The sequence below is a fragment of the Mus musculus genome, chromosome 10 (genome assembly GCF_000001635.26).
Source record: "Mus musculus strain C57BL/6J chromosome 10, GRCm38.p6 C57BL/6J".
NCBI lineage: Eukaryota > Metazoa > Chordata > Mammalia > Rodentia > Muridae > Mus > Mus musculus.
Window position 1 is genome coordinate 79,246,920 of NC_000076.6, and position 16,906 is coordinate 79,263,825.

General features: G+C 35.9%; 1 protein-coding gene across 1 annotated transcript in view; it reads left to right on the forward strand.

The window, feature by feature from the left end:
• The first annotated feature begins 857 nt into the window (after positions 1 to 857).
• The window catches only part of Vmn2r81 (vomeronasal 2, receptor 81), a 46,759-nt gene continuing 30,710 nt past the window's right edge, over positions 858 to 16,906 (forward strand). Inside the window, exon 1 of the mRNA NM_175936.2 lies at positions 858 to 1,089. Within this exon, the coding sequence (NP_787950.1) occupies positions 875 to 1,089 (215 nt within the window). The 5' untranslated portion in view covers positions 858 to 874. The remainder of the gene's footprint in view (positions 1,090 to 16,906) is intronic.

Consider the following 16,906-nt stretch of genomic DNA (forward strand, 5'->3'; position numbering starts at 1 on the left):
GAGATCCTCCGCACATATGTCATTTGGAGAAATTGGAGGTTGGGGGCAGTATTTCTCTAATATGCTCATGTAAAAAAGGGGGAGAAGTGGTAAGGAGGAAAATGAAGATATATCAATTCAGTGATCCAACATGGATAAAAATAGAGAAAAGTAGCCAAGAAGATCAAACTTAAGATCAAATTAGTATGATTTCTACAGTGAAATTAAGTTATGCATCAGATGTGATAAGTTCACCTTCACATTAGGCTACATAAGAATGAGACCCAAAAGATCAGAACAATGAACTGGCCAATTATTTGTATATAGACATGCATGTATCAAAGACAGAATGGTCTCAGAATCCTGAGACACATAGGAAAGTAAAAGGTATTAATTTTATGGACTCTGGTGTCCCTTTAATTAAACCATCAATTCGTGGTATGTGTTTTTTCTTCTCTGTTCCCGTATTTCCAATAATGATTATCTTTGATGACATATCTGGACATTATCTTGATAAACTCTCTCAAAAAAAAATCTGTCTTGGTACACCCCTGTGGCCAAAACCAGAGAAGCAGAGAGCAACCCTGGGGTTTTCAGTCTTGGAGTAAATAATTGTGATTCTGACTAGAAAAGAAAGTATGTCCTGTTAAGCAGTAATCTGTTTATCACTGAGTGCGGTGCCTCAGGTGGAGAGCCTGAAGGATCAAGTGCCATAGAACTCTCAAGAGGTGGAGGAAAGGATCCCTGAAACGTCTCTAGATGATTAGAGTGACATATTCAGTCAGACTGTCAACAACAATGCAAATATACAAGCACAGTAACTCAAAATATATATGTTACACACCGTGTGTTTTACCACCCCTTGACTTAGATCTTAACAGAAATATCACTTAATATGCTGCTCTCTTGGCTTCTTATCGTTTGGTTTTTACAGATGCCAACTTTCACCTGGATCATTGCAACTCATATCTGCCCAACTGACACAAAATACCTAATATACTCTGATGGAACTGTTGTCATTGGTGCATTTTTTCCAATTTTACATAATTCACTTGTACGTACAACAACAGATTGGAAATACTTTCCTATGGATTCAGATAATTATTTTGGGTAAGTGCTTTGTATTAACTAATTTTACATATTCTTGTCTCCTGATTTTAATATGTATTCTAACATTTTCCCAAGTATTTCTTATCATGAGGCTCCACATATTCCATACCAAGTTCTCTAATTTTGTTTTCTTAGTGCCTCTTTCTGTCCTCTCAAGTGAGAAGAAAAAAATGTGTCATTGAATAGTTTTATGTTTAATATTTGATTGCTGCAGTTGGTTCTCCTTTTCCCATGCTGCCTGTCATTCCTCAGACTCAGGGCATATACCATGCCAGTTCCGTACTAGAAAGGGAATTGGCAGTAGCCTGACACAACAGTTCAGAGAATAGGGAAATCCCAGTCGTGATTGTGTTAGAGCAGATAATGCCTTTGAAGTCTGTGACTTTGGAAGCCCTGCAAAGCTTCTAGAGTGATCTGTGTTGCTTGTGTCAGCTAATTCTGATTTGAGTTCAATAATGGCAGAATAAGAAATTTACCTATTTTCACTGTTATTTTGTATCATTAACATTTTATATAGTATTGAAAGCTAATATTTTCACATCATTTGATTTGATTAAAACATATTTAAACCATATTTTTCCTTTATACATTATTTGACTTTGAGGATTTATTCATAAAATAATATTCAATGAGATTTTGTGCACTGATAACTCTTCTGTAGTTTTTATTCTGCAGGAACAGCAGATCTAGATAGACAGTTTATTTCAATTTCCTTGGTGAACTCAGAGATAACCATGTGCAATAATTTTTCAAAGAAATAAAGAATATTTTGTATCATGTTGAAATTTCTATCACTGTAGTATGCACATAAACTAAAGAACTGAAATGGACAAACAAAGCATGTATTCAACCCTGAACTCACCATGGGGGAATAAACATGGGCAATCAGTGTCCAGATTGTGGTTAGTTGCTAGAAAATTGCTGAAAGACTAAGTAGGTTCTTAGGAATGATACATTGCTACTCTTTGTTAACAAATTGGTATGGTGATAATGTGTTAGTTAGGTCAAGACAGTGCAGAAGGGATGTAATTCAGAAATGAAACATTTTTAGGTAGAGAAGACATCTTTGTATATTTTGTCATAAGATTTAATAGTGACCAGTGTAATTGAAAAGTTCACAGCTTGGGGAAATATTTCATATGCATATTTCAAGGATACATTTTTTTTTGTTTTGCTAGAAATAACACTGTATTTGATTTCTCATTTCTTTTCGTGTGCAGTATCTCAATGCCAGGCAGCACTTTGCACTATGCCCCATGTCTCTCCACACAGTATAGTGATAGCAATCTGACTGCAAAAACACATGTGAAATAAACAGATTTAAGTGCCAAGCTCATCAAAAACAAACAGTTGCAAACGACTTGTCAGATTATTTAACATGATATAAAATAAGGAAATAAAATTTGCAGATTGTTTTATTTACCATGTATGATAAATATAGTTATTTGCCTTATTTAACTTATTTTAACAATATTTAGTTTTATACAAATAGGGTATATGTACAGAGATACATTAATATCTACTAATCTTCGTTCAAACCTCTTATAATACAGTGAAGGAGTGCATAGCCATTTGACATGGCTATTTCTGACAGTGGTCAGTGCATTTTCTGCACACTATGAGTCATTGTGCACAAGCACAAGCATCATGATTGCAATGAACACAAATGATGATGTGCTTTAGCGTGGCTAGAACTATATACATCAACATTTCTGTTTCAATTTACCTGTGTGTAATTGAATTTATTTTCTGATTTTTTTATTAATTCATTTTGCAATAATTTAATGAAAGAAGTGGTTTTTGTTCTTTTTTATGTGTTTTTTAATTCTTTGGAAGCATAATCAACAGTAAGACAAGCATTGGAACTTCAAGCTAAAGTGTTTTACACAGAAAACGAAATCTAAATATTTGATTTATTTTATATTGTGGTATTTTAAAACTGTAATTCTTTTCAGTGAAATATTGCTAGTTATGTTACCAGTTGCATGAATATTGGGTAAATATTAAACCACCAAAATATCCTAATAACAAAAGTATAGTGGTTTTGGTTTAAGATCATGTAAATTCACAAAATAACATTCCAATAGGACAGTGGAAGTGAAAATACATGCTAATAAACAAAAAAGCAAGATCTTTATATAAATATGACATTAATATTTGATACATTGTGAACATCCTTGCACCCTCCCTTTAGTCCTCCTTCTTACTTGCTTTGTCAAAATCTATACTTCACAGCTCATGTCCACTTATAAGTGGGAACATGGCATGTTCATCTTTCTGGGCCTGGGAAACCATGCTAGAGATAAGTTTTTCTAGTTCCAAATTCTATTCTGTCATTTTTTAATCATTTTGTTTGATTACATTTTCAGATGATCTCCCCCTTCTTGGTTACCGCTCTACCAACACCCCATCCCATCTCCAACCATCCCCTCAACTTTGTGTCTATGAGGGTGCTCATCTAGCCATTCACCCATGCCCACCTCACCTCTCTAGCATCACCCTATGCTGGAACATGAAGCCTCCCTCCCTTCTCACTGATGTCAGATAAGACCATCCTCGACTTCATATGTATATGTATATTTGACTCCCTCCATGTACACCCTTTCGTTGGTGGTTTAGCCCTTAGAATAGCTCGGCTGACCAGTTAGTTGATATTGGTCTTATTATTGGGTTGCAATCCCCCTTTGCTTACTTCAGGCCGTTCCTTATCTCTTCCCCTGAGGTCCCATTGACTAAGTCTGACAGTTGGGTATAAGTATCTGTATCTGTGTGGGTCTTGTGCTGGTAGAATCTCCCAGGAAACAGCCATATCTGGCTCCTGTCAGCAAGCACTTCTTGGCATCAGCAATACTGTGGAAGTTTGGTAGCTGCAGATGAGATGGATCCCTAGGTGAGGTTGTCTCTGAATGGCCTATACTTCAGTCTCAGTTTCAATTTTTTTCCCTGCCTTTCCTTTGCACAGGGACATTTGTAGGTTTAAATTTTGAGATGGATAGGTGGCACCATTTCTCAACTGGGTGTTGTGCCTCTCTCCGGGAGGTTTGTCTCTACAAGCACTTTGTATCTCTCTTTGTTGAGTATTTTGGCTAAAGTCATCATCATTAGCTCCTGAGAACCTCTCAGTACCCTAGAATCTGGGATGTGCTAGTGACTACCTCAATTCTGCATCCCCGTCCGCTATATGTTTCTATGCAATTTCCTGACTCTCTGTGCTTCTGTGTTGTACCTGTTCCTGCCCCCCTTTCCCTCTCCCTCTTCTCTCCCTCAGTGGTTCCTCTCTCGGTCTAGCTCATGTGGTTATTTTGTTCCCACTTCTATGCATGACTGAAGCACCTGCACTCTCCTCTTCCTACTTCTAAGTTGCATATGATTTGTGGGGTATATCATGGGTATTCTGAGTTTTCAGGCTAAAATCCAATTACCAGTGTATACATATTATGGATATTCTTTTGTTCCTGGGTTACTTCACACAGGATATCCATTTGCCTGAGAATTCCATGAAGTCTTTGCTTCTAATAGCTGGATAGTAATCTGTTTGTGTAAATGTACCACAATTTCTGTATCCATTCTTTGATTGGGGGACATCTAGGTTGTTTCAAGCTTCTGAATATAATACATAAGACTTCTATAATCATAGTGAAGCAGATATTACTGCAAACGCCTGTGCTGAACAAAACTGGAATATCTAGAAAAAAGGGATGATTTTTCTAGACAAATACCAACTACCAAAGTTAAATTAGCATCAGATAAACCATTTAAACAGTACCATAATTATAAAGAAAAGAAAGCAGCCATTAAATGTCTCCCAGCAAAAAAAACAAAAACAAAAAAAACAAAAAAAAAACAAAAAAAACAAAAACAAACAAACAAACAAACAAAAAAACACCACCACCAACAACAACAACAGCGGGACCAATTTGCTTTATTGCAGAATTCAATCAGACCTTCAAAGAACACCTAATCCAATACTTCTAAAACTATTTCATAAAATAAAAATCGAAGGAATATTGCCCACTGTGTGCTATGAAGCCACAATACACTGATACTTAATCACACAAAGACCCAATATAGTATGAAAATTTCAGACCAATTTACCATATTAATATCAATGCAAAAATACTCAATAAAATCTCACAATTTGAATCAAAGAAGAAATCAATACCATCATCCCCATGACTGAGTGGGCTTCATCCTAGTGATGCAAAGATGGTTCAATATAAGGAAATCCATCAACTTAATTATATAAACAAACTCAAAGGGGAAAACTAACAGGGAAAGAGAAACATAAGACCACCCTATCAGATGCTACCAAAGCCTTTGTCAAAGCACAACACCCCTTCATGTTAAAACTATTGGAGGGATCAGGAATTCAATGTCTAGGTCTAAATATAATAAGTGAAATATACAGAAAACCAGTAGCCAATATCAAAGTAAATGGAGAGAACCTTGAAACAATCCCACTAAAATCAGGGACAAGACAAGGCTGCCCAGTCTCGCCATGTCTATTCAATATACTACTCAAAGTTCTAGCCAGAGCAATTAGGCAACGAAAGATAATCAAAGGGATACAAATTGGAAAGAAGGAAGTCATGGTATCACTATTTACACATGATATGATAGTACACATAAGCATCCCAAAAAAATCCACAAGATGGCACTTGTAGCAAATAAACAACTTCAACAAACAGGTCAGATATAATATTAACTCACATTAGTAGCCTTCCTCTACTCAAAGGATAATGGGCTGAAAAAGAAATGGGGGAGAAAACACCCTTCACAAAAGTCACAAATAATATAAACTGTCTTGACGTGACTCTGACCAAGCAAGTGAAAGATCTGTATGACACAAAATTCAAATCTCTGAAGAAAGAAATCAAAGAAGACCACAGATGGAAAGATCTCCCATGCTCATGTATTGGTAGGATTAATAAGTAAAAGTGGGCATCTTACCCAAGGCAATTTACAAATATAACACCCATCAAAATTTCAATTCAATTCTTCACACACATAGAAAGAGTAATTTTCAAATTCATCTGGATTAAAATAAACAAAAAATAAACGACAACAAAACAGCACAACAAAAAAAATCATTCTTAGCAATTGAAGAATTTCTGGGTGGAATCATCATCCTGGACTTCAAGCTGTACAACGGAGGAATAGGGATAAAAACTGCATGTTATTGATACAGACAGGCAGGTAGATAAAAGGAAAAAAAAAAACTAAAGACCCAGAAATGAGCCCATACACCTATGGTCATTTGATCTTTGACAAAGAAGACAAAATTATTCAGTGGGGAAAAAAAAAGAATTTTCAAAAAATGGTGGTTGTTCAACTGGTGGTTGGCATGTAGAAGAATGCAAGTTGATCCATCCTTATCAACTTGTACAAAGCTCAAATCCAAGTGGATCAAGGGCCTCCACATAAACACCAGGTATGTTAAATCACATACAAGAGAAATTAAGAAAGCACCTTGAACACACAGAGGAAAATTTCATGAACAGTACACCAATGGCTAATGCTTCAAGATCAAAAATTGACAAGTTGAACCTCACAAAATGGAAAAGGTTCTATAATGCAAAGGATGATATCAATAGGACAAACTGCAACCCACAGATTGTGAAAAGACCTTTCTCAACCCTACATCACATAGAAAACTGATATCCAAAATATCTAATAAAAATTGTTTAAAAAAGAATACAACAAGTTAGACTCCAGATAACCAAATAACCCTATTAAAAATGGGGTACAGAGCTAAACAAAGGCTACCCAATTGAGGAATATCAAATGAATGTTCAACACCCTTAGTCATCAGGGAAATGCAAATCAAACAACCTTGAGATTCTACCTCACACCAATCAGAACGGCTAAGATCAACTACTCAGGGTAGAGCAGATGCTGGCTAGGATTTGGAGAAAGAGGAACACTCCCTCATTGCTGGAGGAACTGCCAGCTGGTAAAACCACTTTGGAAATCAGTCTGATGGTTCCTTGGAAAAATGGAAATAGTCTACCTGACAACCCATCTATACCACTACTGGGCCTATACCCAAATGTTGTTCATTTATGTCATTTTTAAAGAGTTGAGTAAAAAAAATAAATTAAAAAAATAAAGAGATGAGTAATACAGCTCAGTGTAAAATTTTCACTTTTTAATTCATTTTTATTGAGGGGTATATAGATTGCTTCTGGATTCTGGCTGTTATGCATTAAGATGCAAAGAACATAGGTGAGCTAATGTCATTGTGGTAAATTGTCAATACTTTTTATATATGTTCAGGGGTGTTATGACTGCTTGTTGAGGCCTTTATAATCAAAGTGATTATAAAAGTGCCATGAATGGAGGAAGGTACCCTTTTCTTCAGGTCCTCAACAACATCAACTGTCACTTATTTCTGATCTTAGCCAGGCAGACATGAGTGGTATGAAGTCACAGAATCGCTTTGGTTTGCATTACTCTGTTGATTGTTGAACATTTATTTAAAAGTTTCTCAGACATCTGATATTCTCCTGTTGAGAATTCTATGTTTAGATCTGTACAGCATTTTAACTAAAATATTTGGTTTGTTAATGTCTAGTTTCTTGAGTGTTTTAAATATTTTGCATATCAGTTATGTGGAAGACATAGAGTTGGTGAAAATAGTTTTTGCATTCTGAAGACTACTGTTTTGATATATTGATGTTTCCTTTGTCTTACAAGACCTTTTCATTTTCATGAGCTTTCCTTTTATTAACTGTGATAATGTATAGTGACAATATTATTGGTGTTCTGTTCAGAACGTTGTTTACTGTTTCAATGCATTCAAGGCTATGACCTACTTTCTCTCCTAATAGATTCAGTGTTTCTGGTTTTATGTAAATATATTTGATCCAACTGAACTTGAGTTTTAAGTAATATGCTAGATGTGCATTTTTTTGCATTCTATACGTACTGGATCTAGTGAGATTTTACCATTTGTTTTGAAAATACTTTCTTTTTTACAATTGTGTATTTTTGAAATCTTTATCTGGAATCAGGTGTCCTTAGATGGATGTATATAAGTCAGGGTATTCCATTCTATTCTATTACCCAACCTGTCTTTTTTAGCTAATGCAATGTGGTTTTTTATTATTGCTTTATAGTACAGATTGAAATCATGGCGAGTGACACAATGGGATTTTCTTTTATTGTACAGAAGTTTTTTAATCTAACTGGGTTTTTATTTCTACATATGAAGCTGAGTATTCTTCTAAGTCTTGTAAAGTATTCTGTTGGAATTTTGCTAAAGATTACATTGAAACTTGAGATTGCTTTTAGCTTAACAGCCATTTTCATTATGTTGATCCTACTGATATAACAGCACATGATGTCCTTCTGTCTTCTTATATCTTTTTCAATTTCTTTCTTGAAATAATTAATGTTTTTATTATAAATGTTTTTCGATCACTTGGTAAGTTTTAATACACATTTTTAATATAATTTGTGGCTTTAGTAAAAGTGTTATATTCCTAAATTTTTCTTAAACCTGTTCATTGTTGCAATATAAGATGTTTAGTGACACACACACACACACATGTGTGTGTGTGTGTGTGTGTGTGTGTGTATTAGTTTTTTTTTTTAATCCTGCAATTTTGGAGTATGAGTTTCATGATAGAATTGTTGGTTACTTATCTATATTCTCATGTCATCTGCAATTAGTGATATTTTGATTGCTTCCTTTTCAATTTGTAATCCCTTAAAATCCTCTACTGTATTACTGTTTTATCTCCAACTGTACATACTATGTTGAATTAATCTAGAGATAGTGTACAGCTTTATCTTGTTCCTGATTTTTGAGGATTTGCTTTCTTGGATACAGGCTTGGTGTTATCTTCCTTTATTATGTGTATATCCTTTGTATCTCTGATCTATACAAGACTTTTATCATGAAGAGGTGCTCAATTTTGTCAAATGGCCTTACAGCATCTAATGACATGATCCTGTACTTTGATTTAGATTTTTCATTATGTGGATTGCCTTGAGAGAGTTTTGTATATTGAACAATGGCTGCATCTCATAGACTACACGTGGTTGATCATAGTAGATATTTCAAGTGTTCCTACAATTCCTTTTCAGGTACTTATTGAGTATTTTTGCATCTATGGTCAGGAGGGAAATTGGTCTATAATTGATATTTTTTTATCCTTTGTGGCTTTAGTCATTAAAGTGTCACTGGCATTTTAAATGAACTGTGTACTGTTTCTTCTGGATATGTTTCAAGGAGGATTAGCATTAGTTCTTCCTCGAGAGTCTGGTTGAATTCTGCTCTAAACCACCTGGCCTTCAATTTTTGTGTTTGTTTTAGTTGGGTGATTTTAATGACTTCTTCAATTTCCTTCAAGTCTATAGGACAATTTATGTTGCTTATCTAATTTTGACTTAACTTGGATAAGTAGTATTTATGAGGGAAATTGTCCCTTTCTTTTACCACTGGGTGGAATATGAATCTTTAAAGTAAAAACATGATTATATGGATCTCTTTGGTAAATGTTGTTTGCCTCTTTTTGTTTCTGACTTTGGTGATTTGGGTATTTTCTTTGTGTCTTTTAGGCAGTGTGGATAAATGTTTTCCTATCATATGGCTTTTCTTAGAGAATCAACTCTTGTTTAATGTATTCTTTGTTTTGTATTCTTTGTTTTGTTCTCTTTGTTTCTGTTTAAATAAAATTAAGCAATGAGTTTGAGTATTTCCTGCCATGCAGTCATTGTGCATGTATTTGCTTCTTTTCCCTAGAGCATACAGATGTGCTGTTAAGTTAAATGGAGGAGATCTCTGCAATATTCTTGACACAAATACTTAGTGCTTTAAAGCTTCCTCTTAGCAAAATTTTATTGAGTACTATAAATTTGAGTGTGATGTACATTCGTTTTCATTCAATTGTACAAAGTATTTAATTTCTTACTTTATTTATACATTGATTTATTACTCATTCAGTAGAGAGTTGTTCACTTTCCATAAGTTTGTAAGCTGTATGTTGTTCCTGGCATTGTTGATATCCTACTATATTTAGTATTTGTCTGATCATATATACTGATTTATTTCAATTTTTATGTATTTAGACATGCTTTGAAAAAAGTCTGTAGTAATTTTCTAAGAGTGTTCTATCAAGTGCACAGAAGAAATTATTTTCCCTTGTGTTTGTGTGAAACACATTTAGTTATCTGTTATATACATTTGGTTCATATTGCCTGATACCTCTATGATTTCTATGGTTACTCTGTGTCTGGGATGAACAGACCATTGGTGAGAGTGGGATATTGAAGTATCAATCTACAAGTGTGTGAGGGATGGTGCATAATTTAACTTTTACTAATGTTTCTTTTCAAGTCTTGGTACCCTTGAATTTAAGGTGTAGTTTTTGAGAAGTGAAATATAATATTGGTAGATTTTCTTTTATAAGTATGAAGTCCACTTCCCCATCTTTATATAAGTATGCTAGTTTTAAGTCTATTTTGTTAGACATCAACATGTCTACCTGTCTTAGTCAGGGTTCCTATTCCTGCACAAACATCATGACCAAGAAGCAAGTTGGGGAGGAAAGGGTTTATTCGGCTTACACTTCCATACTGCTGTTCATCACCAAGGAAGTCAGGACTGGAACTCAAGCAGGCCAGAAAGCAGGAGCCGATGCAGAGGCCATGGAGGGATGTTCTTTACTGGCTTGCCTGCCCTGGCTTGCTCAGCCTGCTCTCTTATAAAACCCAAGACTACCAGCCCAGAGATGGTCCCACCCACAAGGGGCTTTTCCCCCTTGATCACTAATTGAGAAAATGCCTTACAGTTGGATCTCATGGAGGCATTTCCTCAACTGAAGCTCCTTTCTCTGTGATAACCCCAGCTGTGTCAAGTTGACACAAAACTAGCCAGTACAATTGACCCCTTGTCAACTTGACACACAAACACATCACTAGTAAGCCTCAACCCTTACATTCTTATTCATCCCCGATCTAAATAACTTTAAAAGTCCCACAGTCTTTACATATTCTTAAAATTTCAATCTCTTTAAAATATCCATTTCTTTTAAAATTCAAAGTCTTTTTATAATTAAAAGTCTCTTAACTGTGGGCTCCACTAAAACAGTTTCTTCCTTCAAGAGGGAAAATATCAGGCCACAGTCACAATCAAAAGCAAAAATCAATCTCCAACCGTCCAATGTCTGGGATCCAACTCACAATCTTCTGGGCTCCTCCAAGGGCTTGGGTCACTTCTCCAGCCAAGCCCTTTGTAGCACACACATCGTCCTGTAGGCTCCAGATGCCTGTACTCCACTGCTGCTGCTGCTCTTGGTGGTCATCTCATGGTACTGGCATCTCCAAAACACTGCGTGACCCCTTCAGTCCTGGGCCTTCAATTGCAACTGAGGCTGCACCTTCACCAATGGCCTTCCATGGCCTCTCACAGTGCGGAGCCTCAGCTGCTCTGCATGACCCCTTCATGCCTTCAAAACCAGTACCACCTGGGTGACCCTTACATATTACCAAGTCCCTATGCAGCAGGAGTACAGCCTTGGTTATCTCTGGAACACAGCCTCTTTGTGCTTTCAGAAAACACTTCCCAGAAGATGTCACCTCAATGATGCTGATCTCTTCTTAATCACCGCTAATTTCTTAGCTCCAGCTAACCAGCATCAATAGTCCCAGTAATGCAAAGTTTTTGCTTTGGTAGTTCTGGTATCTTGTTAATCACAGCTGATTCTTCAGCCCCAGCTAACCAGAACTACAGAATCTTCACAATCAAAACAGCAATGGCCCTGAAAAGAGTCTTTAATTTTCCCTCTGAAATTTCACAAGCCAGGCCTCCATCTTCTGCAGTGTTCTCAACATTATCTTCCAAGCTCCTACAAAACATCTGACAGAGCTCTTAACAACGAATGGATCTTCAAGCCCAGAGTTCCAAAGTCCTTCTACAGACCTCCCCAAAACATGGCCAGGTTGTCACAGGAATACCCCATTCCTGGTACCAATTTGTCTTAGTCAGGGTTTCTATTCCTGCACAAACATCATGACCAAGAAGCAAGTTGGGGAGGAAAGGGTTTATTCGGCTTACACTTCCATACTGCTGTTCATCACCAAGGAAGTCAGGACTGGAACTCAAACAGGCCAGAAAGCAGGAGCCGATGCAGAGGCCATGGAGGGATGTTCTTTACTGGCTTGCCTACCCTGGCTTGCTCAGCCTGCTCTCTTATAAAACCCAAGACTACCAGCCCAGAGATGGTCCCACACACAAGGGGCCTTACCCCCTTGATCACTAATTGAGAAAATGCCTTACAGTTGGATCTCATGGAGGCATTTCCTCAACTGAAGCTCCTTTCTCTGTGATAACCCCAGCTGTGTAAAGTTGACACAAAACTAGCCAGTACACTACCTTAGCTATCTTCTTGGATAATTGTTTGAAAATTATTTCTAGGTCTTTACTCTGAGATAATGTCTATCCTTGATGTTGAGGAGTGTTTGCATTATGCAGCAAAGTAGACATCTTGTTTTTGTCAGCATTTGGTTTGGTCATATTATTTGACAAGGAATTAAGTACAATAATAATGAGAGATATCAATAATTAATGATTGTTAACTCTTGTAATTTTGTTGTAGGTATTGATGATGGTGGTGGTGTTGGGTGCGTTTTTGCTTTGCTCCTTTTATTATGCTGGTATGAGATTATTTAATGCCTGAAGTTTCAGGAGTATATCTGACTTCCTTGGGTTAGAGATTTTCTACTTGTACATTTTTGTCCTTTGTGTTTCTCATGGAGTATCTTGTTTTCTTCTTCCATGGTGATTGGAAGTTTTGCTGGGTATAATACTCTTCATAGATATCTGTGGTCTCTTAGAATATACTTAACTCAGGCCAGGCCCATTTGAGTTTTAATGCCTCTATTGAGAAGTTCCATTCAATTGTGTTAGGCATGACTTTATATATTACTTGACATTTTTCCTTGCAGTTTTAATCTTTTTGTACTTGTTGTTTTCTTTTCTTTTTTTATTTAGTGTTTTGATTGCTATATAGCAGGAAGGTTTTCTTTCCTTGTCTTTTTGTATTCTGTAAGCTGCTGTTTATAGGCATCACTTTCTTTAGGAAATTTTTATTTTAAGAATTTGATAAAATATATCCTGAAGTTTTGACTTGGGCATTTTAAACTCCTATTATATCTGTTGGTTTAATATTTGGTCTTTTTATATTGTCACAGATTTCCTGGGTGTTTTTTTGTCTGGATTTTTTTTTATAATTAACATCTTCTTTGAAGGATTTTATTTTATCTATGCTGTCTTCTATGAATAAGATTCTTTCTTCTGTTTCTTGTATTCTGTTTGCCAATGGTTGTATCTGTAATTCCTGTTCACTTAGATTATCCATTATGAGAATTCCCTCATTTTGTATACTCTTTGTTGCTTTTATGTTGATTTTCTGGATTAAATAGACTCATTCATTTCCTTATGTATTTCTATCTCCTTTACTTTCTTGACATTTTTTTTACTGGGTTTATAAATTCCCTTCCATTTTTTTTCAAATGCTTTAAGGGACTTAATCATTTTCTCTTTATGAATCTCTGTCATCTTCACAAAGTTGTTGCAAAGGTCATTTGCTGTGATTCATTTGTCTTGGGATATTTAGGGTTTATAAATACATACTATAAAGAGATTGCAGGGAACTAGTGCTGTCATGGTGCTTGGACTATTACTCACTGGGTCTATACTGATACCTAGGCATCTGGATTTGTACCAATTATACATATAGGTACTAACTTCTGGGTTTGTCTTCCTTGGACTTTCTATTTCTTTTTATTTTTCTTCCTTGGTTTCTGGATCATCTTTGGTTTTCTGGACAGAGTGCCATGTGCCTAACTTAAATCACTGCTTAGTGTCTCTGTTCTAGTTGGCTGTTGCACTTCTGATGACCTCAATGACTTCTGATTCATGCAAGCAGGGCACTTGGTATCTTATCTGGTTTAAAGTAAGATGGCCAACCACCCGAATTGATAGAAGGCTTCTGTCAGAAATGTGGACCATGACATAGTGACAACTAAAGCAACAGTGATGGGGGATTTACTGTCTTTGGATGGGCAGGGTGGAAAAGCTATCTTACTTGGGGTTGAGGAAATTAGTCTGACATCTAGTTGGGTAGAAGCTTTCTTCCAGAAGTATGGGCTTCAATATGGAGATAAAGAGAGAAGGGAAGATTGGGGTTAAATTTTTTCCTCCTTTCCTTTTAGAAAAAGACACATTTAAATTTAATATACATGAAATATAAAGAAAAAATATATACTTTCTGATTAATTTACAACAATGCATATAAGCCTTATCTTTCTGTAAAAAGTAATGTAATTGACTGCAAAATTTCAAGGAATGTGCCATCATGAAGAAAACACTAAGAAACACAAAGTATACGTTTACTTTACTCTTTTTTTTATCTTAATTGATCTATCCATTTGGATACCTATATTGATCTATATTTCAAATAATCTAGTAAATTATAAAATATTCATGTTCTTGTCTGAAAAATCATATTCTTCATATGCTCCATTACCTGTTTTCACTCAATATTAAAGTTCCACAAAGAAAGAAGTGTACATTTTCTTAAAAAGTTAAGCAAATTTAAAATAAACTTAAAGTTTTGATATTTATACTTATTTAGATGATGATGAATGATAATCCAGCAGAATATAAGGTTTGAATGATGAAATTATGACATTTAACAGTTATTTTCTTTTTAAAGAAAACTTTCCTTTCTTTTGTAATTGTATATATGTATGATATATGACTTTTACCTAAGCAGGAATTTATATATAATTTCAAAGTCTGATTGGTTTATTTTCCCTATCCATATAGTGCTCTGTGTTTGAGATTTGCATTCTTCACTTTTATTTCTGAAACATTATAAATAATAATTTCATAATCTACAATGTCCTTTAAAATTATGATCCGTAGATATTGTAATTCTCTCAATATTTTCTGTTTTACTTAACTAACTTTTTTATTATTTTTATATGCAAAATGGTGACTCCATTCCCGGCCCCACCTTGCAGATATTTTCACCACATGTGCCCTCCTCTTTGCCTATGAGAGAGTGTCCCCCTGGTATCTTCCCTCCATGGGGCAACAAGACACTGTAGGATTAGGAACATCTTCTACCATGATACCAGACTGGGTAGTCCTCTGTTAATCATGTGCTGTATGAACAGAGCAACTCACATATGCTCTTCTGTTTATGGGAATGACTCTGGAAGTTATGAGGGTTCCAGGTTAGTTGAAACTATTGGTCTTCCTAATAGGTGGCCTTCTCATCCATTCCTTCAGTCCTTCCCATAACACTTCACTAAGGTTTCACAAACTTATTCAAGTGCTTGGTTGTGAGTATCTGCATCTGTCTGATTCAATTGCTGGAACAGAGTCTCTGAGAAGATGGTCATACTGAGCTTTTTTCTTCAAGCACAACATAGCATCAGTATTAGGGCCAGGGATTGTTGCCTACCAACGGGATGGACATCAAGTTGGGCAAGTCATTGGTTGTCTTTTACTTCAGTCTCTGTTCCAATATTGTCCTGAAAATTATTTCGAGTCACAACTCTACAGTCTAGGTTGTTACTTTCCAGAGTCTCATTCATGGTTCCCTATCTAGAATCAAGAAGTTATGAGTCTTTTAGACTGCTGTATTTAAATTACAGCTACATGGATTCTGTTAAATCAGAAACAGATGCTATGTCCATATCATTTTCTTTGATATTGCCAGAGAAATGGACATATTACTTCTTTGTAGGTCCACCTGTCATAAACATACTTAGTTCTTGGTAGTGGTTTTAATGATCTATAGTACTATGAGCACTACAGGAGATTCCCTCTCCTCTACACTATTACCAGTACGTGCCAACTGATCCATTGAAATTTAGCATTCTATCTCTGGAAAAATGATTGCTGTTTGTGGTTAAGTAGTGTAATTGCCCTATGAATAATGAAATTGAGCAATTATTCTCAACATATTTTGACCAGTGGAGTTTTCCTTTTATTACAGAACTGTCTTTTTGTTTCTGTCATACTCACAAAAAGTTGATTGAAAAAAACTCAACTGAGAAAGAGCCTACTCTGGATGGTACCACTTCTTGGTATATGTCTGGGACTATGTGAGAATGCAACCTGTACAAGCCATGGAAAGCAAGCTAGAATACATAATTATGTGTGCTATCTACATCACTTCCTGCCTCCATGTTATTCCTTTGAGTACTTGATTATATGTTCCTCAGACATTAAGGGAAACCTATCAAAGGTCTTCTCAGGGCACCAGCTCAGACTGATAGACCATGACACTGGTCGGGTGGGGTTCCTTAGAGCCCCTGTCCCACTGGTCCCAGTTATTTCCCATGTTGGGGCAGATGTTGTGTTCAATGCACCTCTGATCCAATGATCCTGGGAGTGTTAGAGCACCTGGGAGTGGATCTTCCACTGGGTGTTGTGGGACTGACTGAGGAGTTGACACCCAAGGTCTGCACTAGGCACTGCCCCAGACTGGATGCAAACTTAATAATTTCTAAGAATATTTGAGACGTTACAGTGGACTTATTCTACTCTTTCGTTTTCATTGTGGTAGGATCATTGTATATCCAGGGATGTCGAGATCCCAAAATATAGCACAAACTGGTTTGGAATTACAGATATGCCTGCTTCTTCTTTATGATAATATTGTAGCAATATAGTGGGATGCTTGTATATGCGGGTAGTATAAACAATGACATAGACACTTTTTTCATATTTTAAAGCTGAGGAGTTTTTTTTTAATTAGGTATTTTCTTAATTTACATTTCAAGTCCCCCATAT